The sequence below is a fragment of the Talpa europaea genome (assembly GCF_964194135.1).
Source record: "Talpa europaea genome assembly, chromosome: 1".
NCBI classification, from domain to species: domain Eukaryota; kingdom Metazoa; phylum Chordata; class Mammalia; order Eulipotyphla; family Talpidae; genus Talpa; species Talpa europaea.
Window position 1 is genome coordinate 148,482,761 of NC_140073.1, and position 14,342 is coordinate 148,497,102.

General features: G+C 47.5%; 1 protein-coding gene across 1 annotated transcript in view; it reads right to left on the bottom strand.

The window, feature by feature from the left end:
- The window catches only part of WDFY1 (WD repeat and FYVE domain containing 1), a gene marked incomplete at its 3' end in the record, with an annotated part of 43,530 nt that extends 31,339 nt beyond the window's left edge, over positions 1–12,191 (bottom strand). Inside the window, exon 1 of the mRNA XM_084230665.1 lies at positions 11,844–12,191. Coding sequence (XP_084086791.1) covers positions 11,844–11,980 — 137 coding nt within the window. The 5' untranslated portion in view covers positions 11,981–12,191. The remainder of the gene's footprint in view (positions 1–11,843) is intronic.
- Between the last annotated feature and the right edge of the window lie 2,151 nt (positions 12,192–14,342).

Below are 14,342 nucleotides of genomic sequence, written 5' to 3' on the forward strand. Positions count from 1 at the left end.
TTTTCCAAAAGGTACTTACTGAGGAAATGTGTCATTTCTTTCAAAGCCTACATTGTTTTTCAAGCTCCCCCATGTCTCTGTTACTTGTGGGGAGCTCCATACCAATCACCTTTGCCTGCCTGTTTAGTGGCCCAGAGACTCATAAAAGGTTGCAGAGCCTTCCATGGGTGAGGAAAGGCATCTCCCCGAAAGCCCATGAGGATAAAGAAACGTAACCACACTACTCTCAGCACAGACACCCCCTAATTTGTCCATTATTGTTCTGCATAGGGGATGGCCCACTTTCTAGACAAATGAAAGGCCAAAGTTGTATTATATTCTTTTTTTAAACAACTTTTTTTTTTTTTAACAAGAACTGGGCTACAGGCTAGAGATGCAGGAGGGTGAGAGGATTCACCAAAGACAGAGCGGGGAACAGAACAGGCAGATGAACAGAAAACATTGCTGAGGGGAGCAGCAGGCAAGACAGGAGAAGTTTGCCACGCCATGTGGGAATCTCTCTGGCTGGCCGGGAATCAAACCCTCACTGCGCTCAACCCCCTGTGCCATCAGGGAGGCCCTGTATTATATTCTTTACTTTAAATATTTCAAATTTTGATGTTTTTAAAACACATTGCTGTGCAGAGATAAGCAAAGGAAAACCCAGGGCAGGAACAGAACGTCACTTGGAGGATCCTCGTAATTTTTGGTCAACGCTGTGAATCAAAACCAACTCTTGGGTAGGAATTTTATTCCATATAGTCAGAAGCACATTTCCCACCTAATAATAAGAATAAGAATAATGGATATAATAATGACAACAACAATAAGTTGATTTAGTAATTCCAGGCTTGGCAACTGATGCTGAAGAGATGAACAGAAAGAAAAGCACTACACGATAAAGCTTGTAAGATCACTGAAAGCTCCTAAGACTGGGGTGGGGGGGAACCTATATAATGAAGTAGGTCAGTGACACATTAATTAAACAGCTTATATGTAGTCATTACATATAGTTAAGAAGACCACGGAACCATAAGAAAATGCTTATGAAATGCTAATTTGTTTAAAAAGCATAATGTAAGATGGTCTAATTAAATCCTTCAAGTACCCACAGTCAGGCTGGGGAGGTGAGAGAAGGGGTTAGGAGCAGGTTAGGGAGAAGGGCACAATCCTGGAGCGGGCGATGGCTGGCATGGAGACGGGCAGAGCCAGGACAGGAGCACCGGACGACAGCAGGGGTGCTAGTCAAGCCAAACACTGCAAGCCAAACATTGACACCTCCTTTTGAGCATGCAAGCACTGAGAGCTAATTTTGTCTGGCAAGTACAGCTAGGCCAAATTCTAAATGTAAAAACTGTCTACTCTCTAAGAGTGTGTCCACCAAATCATCACCACTGAGGGTGGCAGGGGTGGACGAGCTGGATCTGAGCTCTCCAGCAGACACAGCCCTAGAACCAGAGGTAACTCTGAATAGGGCGGGCCTCTAGGTTCAGTAGAGTGGGCCCGCCCCAGATTCCCGCATTCTCCCTAGGAGCTCCAGGTGACTCAGGCATTGGTCTTGCCCCCCCCCCCCCCCAGTCTAAGATGGGATCCTGCATCCAGGGGGTGAGTGCGAAGCAGTGAGCAAGCCCAGCACCCAAAAGGCCTGGACACAGACGGAATAGGAGGGGTGGACGGGGCTGGGGGCAGGGGACGAGGGCAGAACTGGGCCTCAAAATTGAAGGCAGAGTCACAGGGAATGTTATAGAGCAGCCCCGATATTAAACGGGTTCCTGGCTGTGGGTCCTCACCCGCGTGCTTTAAAGAGACTTATGAATACTCTACTACAGACACACACAAAAGGGTTAATAAAAGGTTTATTTACAAGAGAAAAAGAAAATAAGGAAAAGGTACAACTCAGGGAGAAAATAGGGAAATAAAGTCTTTAATGCGTCCTACCCGATCCGACGACCTGGAAACCCAAAGTCACTCTCAGAGCTGACCGGACACTGCAAGCTGGCCGAGAGCCCAAAATGGAGAGCCCCCCCCCCCCCCAAAGCCCACGTGTCTGCCTTTTGTATCCACCTGGCTGCTTAACCCCACCCTCAGGTCCCAGCCACCTTCCCTTTGGTGGTGATGGGATTTGGAGTTCCCAGTGTCTTTGGCTTTGACCTGGGGTGGGGGTGGAGTCCACAAAGCCTATATGGAATTTGCTTTGGGACATCCTTTTCCCCCTAACAGGAAGACACTGTGACACAGGCAAGGGCTCGCGGACCTGCCAAGTCCCGCCACACAGCACCCTCCGACCCTGCACGTCTCCCTGCTTCGCTCGGCTGGGACTGTGGCTTTGACTTGCATTCAGCTCATACACAAAAAGTTAGCGGTCTGTTGTGAATGTGATACCACGGGCTCATGGCAAAGACAAAAGCCAAGCCCTCCCTCCACTTTACCCTTTGGGTGGTAGAAGCAAGGAGAGGGAGAGAGTGCCCCCAAGTCAAATCAACCAGCGTCATCACTGGAGCTGATTTTCTGGTCCTAATTAGTGGTTTTGTCCAATTCTACCTCTCTCGTCAGAAAATGATGAAAAGTCACATTTCCAAATATTACGAAAGTAAGCAATTCAAAGCAAAGCAGCTTCATAGGGTAAGTCACGAGTAAAATTATTTCTTTAAAAAAGTTTTTTTTGGAAACTCAAGTGGTAACCCCTAAAGAACAGGGAACATGACGCCCTGATTCACTTTTATTGTCTCCAAGTAAATCCAGAGTGTGGAAAAGCTTAACTTCAAAAATCCCACTTTCTACTCAGAGATTCTGACCTTTGTGCTGAATGGGAAGAGGGATTCTAGAGAAACATCCCACTGCCTGGAGGTCCAGATGCAACTGAGTCCAGCCACCAGATGCAAGATAGTCCCGAAATGCTTGAGGTAAATAACTGCAAAAATGGCCCAGCTTTTTAGCCTCCCAGCATCCAGGCCCTGGGCAATGTGCCTTTGCTGCTCTGCCCTCAGAAAGGAGTCTACTTTTCTGAGCCCTAACTACAGACGGCTTGTGACTGGCTTTGGCTAATGGAATGTGGCCACAGCCATGGGGTGCCAGCTGTGAAGTAGTCCTCCTCCAGGAGCCCTCCTCCAGGAGCCGGCCACAGCAGGGCCAACAAGAGGCCAGCCCAAAGGATGAGATGAGCAGAAACAACCCAACTGTGCCCCCCAGCCCTCCTTCTCCAGCCCCCAAACATGTGAAAGAGACAAGCTGAGTGGGATCAGCCAGCCTGACACACACTCTGAGTTGACTACAGAGCCAAGGTGGGGCCGACTGTGACCAGAACAACTGTCCAGGTAACTGTGGCTCATAAGCAATGACGACGCCTGCTGCCTGGAGCCCCTGAATCCAGAGAGGTTTGTTACACAGCATATGTTACCCAGCACAATGTTCTCTGCTCCACAAACAGTACACCTTACAGAATACTTAGGGATCAGGCTTTAAAACTAAAAACAAAAACAGCACTTGAGTGCTGAGGATTTCCAAGTGCTCAGTAAACACTAACTCCACTTTTAACTTTTTGGTGACACACACGCTCCATTCTTTGCACAGATGCTAAGTTTGAATCCCAGGAGACTCAAGAAGTGCCAGAAGTTATTACTCTTAAATATTGTTCAATAATTTTCATCCTGTCTACCAAGAATAATAACTCTGTATGTGCTTTTACCTTAGTGCCTGCCATACATAGATGAAAAGCAGACCAAAATCCAGAGTTCAAATTTAAAATGGGGTATTTACTCCAGTGTTTACTCCAGGGGGACTAGTGTTTGATCTCCTCAAAGACCTGCCTGATGATGGAACAGGTAGAGAGGCTGCTTTTATCTCTCCCAACCCCTGTGTCAGACTCCCTCAAAGAGCTGATTAAAAGCCAATTAAATACAAGCTTCAGGGAATCACCCAGTCTGTAAAGTCTCATCTACTTAAGTTAAAATACAGTAGGAACAAAGGTAGGTTTGATACTACATTTTTCTTCTGCAAAGCACTGCCTCTCCAACCAAGGGCCAGTGTGGAAACAGTGATTACCAGCAGTTTTAAAGACATAGCTCCAGGAGAACACACATTTGGGTTCAGTACATATTATTTTCCAGTTTGATGACCTTGAAAATCATACCCACACTTTGATAAGCACATCCAAATAGCAGGCAAGAGTTTCTATAAAATCACAAGGCCATGTTCCTCCTGCCTGACACATCACCATTTCTAAAACAAGATCTTTTTAATATTTTCTCTTAAAATACCCTAATAAGCCCCTAACACCTAAATTAAAACAATTTAATAATCTTTAAATTATAAATTGATAGACAGGCATTACTCACCCAGAGAAGTCAGCCCAAGGTCTGACTCCTGCAAACTCTGAGCAAAGAGTACGTTTGAGGACATGCGATTTGCCAGCCACTCTGAGAGCTGCTACTTCTTATCTTGGTAAATCTCCAAACACTTTTGTTACCTACGCAGATTATATTTCTGCCAACATGAGAGCACTTCCTGGGGCTCTAGACAAAATTGTGATTCTGGTGGCCTGAATGGTTCTGGTAAGAGTCAGACCTGAGCCTAGAAGGGGAGGAAAAGCCCTGGCCATCAGCACCATCTGCTTTTATCAAATAAACAGCAGTTCCTGCACTCTGCCTCTCCATTCCTGCTGCAGAAAGAAGTGCTTTGATCACAAAGCGGAAAACACGAGATTTGTATTGAATTGATAACCTAAACCGAAAGGCAGAGAAATCGGCCTCTCTTTATAGAAAATAGGTTAGTTGAGGAAAGTGAAAATTTCCATCTCCTTCTGCTAGGGAGGGACTCCTGCATGGAGAGGGTCCATGACTCTGACTGCTGATGCATGGGGAGGAAGGCCTGGCATGGGCGCTCTCCTGAGCCCTGGGGCTGCTTTCTACCTGCAGACGTTCCTTTTTTTTTTTTTCTCACAAGGAACCATTTCTGCTGTTGCCTTTTTGCTAAGCACATCAGGTGGTGTCTTGTGATCTCTGTGCCACCAAGAAGGCATAACCACCTCCACCACTGGAGAGCGGTCACACTACTTTGCACCTTGCAAAAAAAGGTTCATGCTCTACCCACAGCCACGTCTTCAAAGACAAGGCTAAACCAACCCCAAAGACACAGTCTGAGGCGGCAGGAATGACCTGCTTTTCAGTTCTGTCCCTTCCTTCCTCAGTCCTCACAGATATGTTGGTCGATTGAGTCACATCAGCAGAGGTGCCAACGTGACCAGCCCCCCAGAAAGGCTTTGGGTACAGTCTCTAAGGACCCTTTGGGCTGCCCAACTTAGTGCCAGGGAGTGAAGCCTCCCTGGGAAGGGCTCCTGGAAACTGGTACCCAGCTCCCCCTGGACTGACCCATACCCGTCCCTTCCAAGGCTTTGTGTCCTTTCACTGTAATAAGTCATGGCCGTGAGGATGACCATGATGTCAGTCTCCCCAGAGAATCAGCTGGGAGCCCCAACACAGCAGGGGGGGAGGGTGGATTTTATAAAGCAAAACTTGCGCCTAGCAGGAAAGGAAGAAAAATCCTGACTTGAAGACAGACAACTTTAGCTCGTGAGAGAGCGTGGAACAGTGTCCTTTAGAGGGGAAAACTGTGTTCACGCACACACAGAGTAAGCAGAGACGTCGTTAGTTTTGATGAGATTAAACTAAACAATAAATGGGAACAAAAATAATAACGGCCAAGGCCTATGTGGGACCTTCTCTGATTCAAGCTCCATTCCACGAGCTGTCCACCTAATTCTCACAAGGCCCTGTGAGGCACTGCTCTCCGCTTTGCAGATGAAGAGGGCCGACACAGAAAGAACAAGTAACCTGCCCGCGGTGACAAGGCCGGGATGCCAGCTCAGGCGTTCCCGACCCAGAACCTGCCGTTCCCCATGCTCTCTCGTGAAAAGGAAGATGCCAGAATGAGGACCTGGGTGGGGACACAGGCACTCCCACCCAGGCCTCCCGCCTTCTCACTGCCCTTAAACACACTGAAGAGGCTACTTTTAGGCCCTTCATGACAACAAAAATGGCGCAGTTAAAAGCCTGGCTTTTCCATTTGCCGGATTCCCCTCCTCGTGTCCTCCTCTTGCTCCTCCCCCTCGGCACACCACTTGAAAAATCAACTTTTAGGCTGTTTCCAGGGCACAACTGGTAAATATACAATGCCCCCAACCATCTCAGTATGCTTACAAATGTCCTAAACAAACATATCAAAGTAGCTGATCTAACCAAAAAAATACCAAAAATATATATTTTTAAAGATTTATTTATGCATACAAGAGCTGGGGTGTAGGCCAGAGGGGTGGGGTGGGGGGTGGTGGTGGTGAGAGGATTCACCAGACAAAGTAGAGAGCAGAACAGGCGGATCCACTGAAGTACACTGCTGAGGGGAGCAGCGGGGAGACAAGAGAGGTCTGCTGTGCCATGTGGGTAGCTTCCTGGCCAGGGATCGAACTCATGCTGCAGTGGCTGCAGATAGCTTCATAGTACTGACACTTTACCCCTGTGCCACCAGGGAGGCTCCTACCAAAAATATTTTAAAAGCTGCTTTTCTGTTATCTGTTTACCAGGCTAACTGCCTAAGGCCTAAAATATTTTTAAAACAGGTGAGATCTGTCTTTTTTAACTTATGCCAGAACAAACTGAGTTTCTTATAAAAATCAACCTCGGTTTCCAGGTCCCTGAAGTAAATAGGATAACATGTTCACCTCCAAACTCCATTTTTCAAAAACGAAGAAGTAGACCCACAGCCTTAACTTATTTACAAGGCTTTATAATAAAGTTTTTGCCTTTTAAAAATTCTATCCTTCAACCAACTGTCTCAATTTTTGGTGTAGTCACAGCAAAGAAATCCAAAAAGCAAACTTGTCTCAGGAATCTGTTCCTGCTCCCTCCCCAAGGCACAGCTCCAAGCTAAAATATTTGTTTTCCCTAGGAGGAAAACACCTGTGGAGTTCAAATACTTAAACTTCCCACTGAGGCTATTACTTTATTTTTACAGTTTCTTGACTGAAAATCCTACTTTATTACTTTAAGAATATATATATTTTTAAACACAACAAAAATAACTCCTAGACTCTGAAAATTATAGAAGTTAACGGGGGGGGGGGGGTAGAAGGCCCAAGGGCAGAGGGCCCAACCATATCTTGGAGGGTGCTGGAACTTTGGCTTGGGTGCAGGAAGGCAGATCCACACCTTGAGGTATGAAGCCGTATTCTGGAATTTATACAGAACTGCAAACTGTGGTAAATCAATACAACTGTTCGTTTTTGTTTTTTTTTTATTTAAATACAACTGTTCTTAAGAATTTTTTTCAACTTTGCAAGCTTATCATTCTTTCTTCTTTACATGCTCAAATATTCTAGTTCCAAAGTCCACGCAACTGAAAACTATACAGTTCAAAGTACTCATTTAGGCTTAGCAGGAGAATGAAGATGACATGAAAGAACTGAGGGGATTTGTTGCTGAAAGGAAATCAGCAGGTTCTGGAATAATACTGCTTCCTTCGCATCATTTTTCCGTTATAATGTTGAGGAGGAAAAACAATCCCGGCCAAGGAAACCACATCATTCATTCCTCACTTGAGGACCTGTTTTCCATATAAGTAGCTTGGCTTAAAGTCCCAGTTTCCAAGAACCTCTCACAGCTAGTGAGGATTTAGAAAATAACTGTACTCAGCTGTGTAGTTACATGTAACTATGTATTCATATACAACCATGTATATTACATACAGACACGTGTGTGCATACATCTGACTATGTGTACCTATACCACTGTATATATAACTGCGTATACAGAACTGTATAAATGAATGCCTTCTGTTAACCCTTCACAGCACAGTAACCCCCACGATTCCAGGTACGAAGAAATTAGGCTAACAGTCCACACTGGCTGAATACTCCTTGGGGGAATTATTTGTATGTATAGCTCTGCCATATATACAGTTTGGCTTTATTGGGAGTAGGTGGGGACCTGTGAATGACGCCTGGCAAACATCCCAGAAACGGACAGAAAACAAGAACGAAGTGAAAACCGCAGCCAAGCACAGTGAGTGGTGGTTCTCAAAGTGTTCCTGGACCAGCAGCAGCAGCACCAACATTACCGGGAACTTGGCAGAAATGCAAACTCTCAGGCCCCACCCAGACTTACTAAATCAGAATCTCTGGGGTGGGGCCCAGTCATCTGTGTATTAATATAACCTCCATGTGATTCTGATGCTTGCTCAAGTTTGAAAAGTACTATCTAGAAAGACCAGATAAACAAGTACATTAAGTCTAAACCAGTGGTTTCTCAACCTCGGCATGTAGACATTTGCGGCCGGAGAGTCCTTTCTCTGAGGGACTGTCCCGAATATTATGAAATGTCAGCAGTGTCCCTGGCCTCTACCCACCAGGTGCCTGCCAGCAGCACCTTCCCCCGGCTCCCATGTCTTGACAACCAAAATGTCTCTATATTTTGCCATATGTCCCCTAAGGAGGGGGAGCGCAAGGGACAAAATCACCCCTGATTGAGAACCACTCAGAAAAATGAACACAAAATTCAGTAGTACCCTCATGTCTTGCACTTTCCCTCTCAAAATGCTCTCAGCTAGTTCCCACTGCTTTTAGCTTTTAGAAAATGAATTCAGCTGGAACCTGCTTACAATGTCAAAGTCACCATTCTGAGCACTAAAGCACAAGCCTTTCTTTTTAACTAGTGGAAAGAAGGAAGGATAACGGAATCATAGTAAAAAGAGGACTTCCAGCATCTTCCATTTGCAGCCAGAGAGCTGGCCTGGACTCACTTTCTCCAAACAGGTAGAAAAACCGGGCCTCTGAGTCAGACCAGGGTTTCAAAACTCACTCCTATCATGCACTGGCTCTGAGCAATGTCTTCCGTGCCTCAGTTTTCTAAACTGTCCAGTGGCCACTGTAATCAGATGTTGCACAGCCCTTCCCACCCAAAGCACTCCCAGGGGGCCTGGACACACCTGCATTGAAGGCCTGCTATTTCTGCAGTAAGCAAATACACGCTGCAGGGGATTAAAAAAAGACCACAACTAGCCCTCTTCTGTTCAGTTCTCACACCAAATGCATTGTCAAGCCCAACTGGGCAAAGAAAACACTTCTGATTATAAGAATGCACACAATTTTGGAAGTACTGATAAAGGCAGGTGACTATGCCTGCCTTGGAGATGTGAGGTCTGGATGCAAGCGTGTCTGTAGGTCCAGTACTGTGCTGACAGACAGGAGGGGCTTGTGAATGGGAACGAGTGTCATTTCTAAACGCAAATTCTGATCTTGTTAGTTGCTCTGAACTCTGATGACTCCTCAGTGCCTATGAAATAAGTCCCAATTTCTGCAAGAGGCACACAAGCTGGACACCCGCCTTGCAGCTCTCAGTCCTCTTTCCTGCCATGATTACCCGCACACTTTGGGATCTGGTCACCAAAAAATAACAGTGAGTCTTTATTCCCTCTGCCTGGAACAGGGAAGCACAGCCCTCTTTCCTTCACAGACCTCTCCTCTAGCCAATGCCATCTCCTCGAGGGGGTCGTCCATGGACCCTGGCCCTCACCCCAAGACACTACTTCCTTTGTGCCTGCCAGCACCCTGGAAGCTGAGCACTCCGATTCTTGCTTCAACTGTCCACCCTTCTAGGAACCCCATCTCAGCTGCCTTTCTAACCCCCTGGCCTACCAGGGCCTGGCACACAGGAAGTGCCCAATAAACGCTTGTTTGATGAATATGGGCAGATAGTGCTCTATTTCTTCAATATCTCAAGGGCCATAAAAACCAATGAATCAGAAGTTACATGATGGCAGGTGTGACTTTGATCTCTGTTAAATCCCAGGGCCTGGCACTTGATATAGTATTCGAAGTATATGAATGAATGAATGGAGATGACAGAAGAGTATGACACATAATTATGACAATGTAAAAACAAACCAACGGCACCACTAGCCAGAAAAACCCCAGAACTACATGTTTTCACTAAATCTCGTAAGGGTGACTGACACCTGCAAAGACTGTACTACCTTCAAGCAAGTATCATAAGCTCAATGCACAAGTAAGAAACCCAAGGCACCAACAACCCTTCCCGGTGCAGTGGTCAGCCAGGCCCTGCAGAAACAGCTGTGCCCAGGTGAAAAAATGAGCTGAGGTCGGGCTCCCCCAGAACATTAACATCCCAGTGCAGCTACGTAATCACTTTCCAAAAAGCACTGATCAGCGCAGCTCCCAGCGGCACTCTCAAATATTCAGCAATTTACCCGACATGCAAGAGTCGTAAATAAACTATTTTATAGACCAAAGATAAGTGACTTTTATGAAATGTCTGCAACCATGTTCAGAGCCCATAAATGACATTATTCTGTCCTTTGCCTTTTTTTGGACCCCCATTTTCTCCTTGTGGTCCGCGTACCCTTCTCTCCCCCACCCCCTCCTGCTCACACCCACCCAGGCCCTACAGATTATGCCCCTCTTTGCTGGAGGAGAGTGATATATAAACTAGCCAGAAGAGGCCACTGCTTGCTCACACAAACTCACTCAACAGCAAGATCCAAAAGTCAAATAGGAACTGGGGGCTGCAGGTCTCCCCCCTCCTTTCGTTGCTGGGAGTTACTGACTTCAAAAGCCATGAGTACAAAACACCAGGCTATGCTTCAGCTTTAAGGAAAGAGAAGAACCTCCGATTTTCCAGAAAGTCTTTTGACTTTAATATCACCGTTTAAGACTAGTCATTGTATCCAGGAAACACAGTTTCATTCAATAAACATCAGTCACTTCCTGCAAATTCCCACAGTCAAGTCGCTAACCTTTTAAACTTTAAGGATTTTAAAGATGCCAAAGTTTTAAACAAATACTATCTCTCTAGTCCAGTCACACAGCCCTGGAAAGATGGGGGTGGAGGGGGGAGTAGGGAGTCCTGGCTTGCACTTCTGGGGCTCATCCGCATTTCTGTGATTCTCTATGGGTCTCAGTTTCCTCTTGGGAAAAATGACTACATGGGATCACATTAGTGTTTCCGAAGGAGTGGACGCTCCAAGAGGACAGCGCGATCAGGAGGGCTCTGGGGCACTGGCTAAGTGTTTGAGCTATTAGTTTAATTCTTCATGCCAAGTGACACTGGATGTCCATTTCCTTTACAAAAAGGCATCCAGGTTGTTTTGTTTTTGGACGAGTTGCTTTGGAGGGAAAAAAAAACTGTTTAGTAAATAAAGTTCAGGTGGTACCCGCAGCTGTGGGGAAACAAGTGCTGCAGGGCGCTGGTGTAGTGCCAGGGAGGTAGGTGTAAACCCGGGGTGCAGCAGAGGGAGAGGGAAAACCCCAGACCTGCGTGAGGAAGGGAATCCCCGCCCCGGGGCCGCGGGGACAGCCGCCCGGCCTCCCGGCTCCAGTAAGAGGCGGCTGGAAACTGACCTGGGAGGCCAAGAAACTCCCCAGAGGTCGGGACGCCTCCGAAGCAACCCCCCAAGGAGAGGCGGGTGGGGTCGCCCGCTGGCGTCGAGGGGAGCGGAGGGGCAGGACCGGGGTCCCGGGAAGGAGGGGAGCAGTGGGGCGAGGATTCGGGGCCGGAGGGGCGCGGTGGGGGTTCCCAGAACAGGAGCGGCGCGGCAGGAGCCAGAACCCCGACGCCGTGGACCGGGGTTCGGGACCCCAAGTGTGCGGGGAGGCACCCACCGGGGGGGGGGGGCCCGGGCCGGCGGGCGCGGCGGGGCGGACGGGAAAGCCCGCGGGTGGGAACTGCGGCCCCGGGGGCGGAGGGCGCGGCGGGCGGGAGCCGGGGCCACCGGGGCCCCCCCCGCACCCCCCCGCGGCGGACACGGCGGATCGCGCCCCCCGCCGCCGCCCGCCCCCCGCGGCGGGCCCGGCCGCCCACCTGTCCTCGCTGGCCGTGATCACGCCGTCCTCCTGCGGGATGAGCAGCGCGGCCGCGACGGTGTCCTGGTGGCCCTCGATCTTGCTCAGCAGCACCGGCCGGCTGCTCTGCGGCCTGGAGTGGATCTCGGCCGCCATGTTCGCGCGGCGGCGGCGACCTCCCGGGCGGGCGGCCCATCAGCTGACGGCGCGGGCGGGGACGCGCCGCTGCTCGGGCCGGCGCCGCGTGGGCGTCGCGCCGCCGTAATCCCCCGAGCGCCGCCGCCCGCGCCGTATTGACTGGAAAGGCGCGCAGGAAAGTGACGCGGCGCGCCAGGGCCCCGGAAGGGAGGGGGTGGAGGGAAGGGGCGATGCGAGACATGGGGAAATTGCAAAGGTTGGAAAATAAAACCCTCTGTCCAGAAAGGATCGAGCCCCTGGAGGGGATGAGGAATTGTCTCCCCAAACCAAAGCCTTGGAAGAGAATAATGCTATTCTTTAATTTATTTATTTTATTTTATTTTCTGCTTAATGTAGTTTATTTTATATAATGCTTACATCATGTTTCATTTTTGCACAATGTATGCATTTTCATGCAAGTGGCCAACAGGCATATGAAAAAATGTTCAACATCACTTGTCATCAGGGAAATGCAAATCAAAACTACCATGAGATACCATCTTACACCAGTGAGAATGGCACATATTAAAAAAACTAGCAACAACAAATGTTGGCGAGGGTGTGGAGAAAAAGGAACTCTTCTGCACTGCTGGTGGGAGTGCAAACTGGTCCAACCACTGTGGAAAGCTGTGTGGAGATTTCTGGACCTACTAAACATAGAGCTTCCATAGGATCCAGCAATTCCCCTCCTAGGTATTTACCCGAAGGACACAGAAACATTAATTCCAAAGGGCACCTGCACCCCTATGTTTATAGCAGCACTGTTTACAATTGGAAGAGAATGATTCTAATTGAATTCATTCTAAGAAGCCATTGCTTGGAAGATCCCCCTAAAATCAGAGAGGTCAAAGGTGTGAAAAAATGGAGTACAGTTTAGGATCTTTGAGATACAGCAGGTGACACTCGTTGAGTAATGTCTAATACCAGGAACTATCCTAATTTCTTTACATAGATGATCTCATTTCATACCCATGACAGTCTTAAGAGATGGAGAAATAAGTACGCTTGTGTTCTCATTTGAGATACAGGGAAAATGAACCGAGGAGAAGTTAAATCACTTGCGTAAGATCATATACCTATGAGAAACAGAAAAACAACACTTGCCTTAAAGTTGCACGCCTGACAACATCCACTGGGATAACACGTTGCTGAGCCCTGGCTGGGAGCTCACAGCTCCTTCCTGTGGCAGGTAAATATCAGCATCATCACATCTGACTATAGCCAAAACATGAACGCTGTCCAAACCACAAAAATAACCAAACTTCCCTATTCTGCCTAATGACAGTGACTCCTGTTTATTCAGCATTACAACTTGTAGCCTTTGTCTGGTCTTTCTGTATCTAGACAAGATTGATTAAGACATCCAAAGGCAGTCCAGAGGGAACACCCTCCTTAAATCCTGCTCACAATCACCTAACACAAGCCCCAATTTTTTTTTCCCTGGCCTAGCAGTATGTGGTGTGATTCTCCTCATTCTGGGCAGTGTCATTGAGCCACTGTTTTTCACAAGGGTATGAATAACCAATGCTCTATAGACTATTTTTCACTTTCAGTATAGTAGTCAGTAAATAACATTAGTTAGTTAACACTGTGTTATAAGAGAAGCTTTCTGATAGGTGATTTTGCCCAAACATAGACTAACATATGTGTTCTGAGCACACTTGAGGTAGATTAAGCTATGATATTTGGTAGGTTAGATGTAGTAATACATTTTTGGCTGATGATATTTTCAATTCATGATGGGTTTATCGGGAGTCAAGGAAGATCTGTACTTCTCATCCAGCGAATTTACATACAAAAGCCAATTCCTATCCCCTCTCACCTTTCTTACCGAATTTGCTTCAACCAGACGTCTATCAGCCTATTTTGTGTAGGTGTCAACCCCCCTATTTCCTCTCTCGGTTCCCAAAGGGAGTCTTTTTATAGAATGGGATGAATCATTCAGAGTCTCCCCCTTGAAAGGTTAATCTCAGAGACTTAAACTGAGTTGTACAATCTGTTAGAGAAAAACCAAAACTGGGGAGTAGTTAAAAACAGATTATATTCAGGAACTGTTGCAAGAGAAGAAAAGAGACCTCAGTGCAGAACTGGCTCAATTCCTAATACAGCAAAGAGAGTAGGGATTTACAGCCAAGGAGCAGGGTAGGGATCTGTGGGTGGAAAATTACTAAGGGGAAACATCAGGAGGAAGGGGACTCTGGCTAAACCTCTTGTCAGAGTTTTTGCTGAAGGAAGGCCAGGGTGATGGATACCACCTGGTGGGTAGTGGAGAGTGACAGCTTTGCTCAGATATTGGGGGTGAAGGAGTCTAACCTGTCCTAACAGGATTCTTGCTGAAACT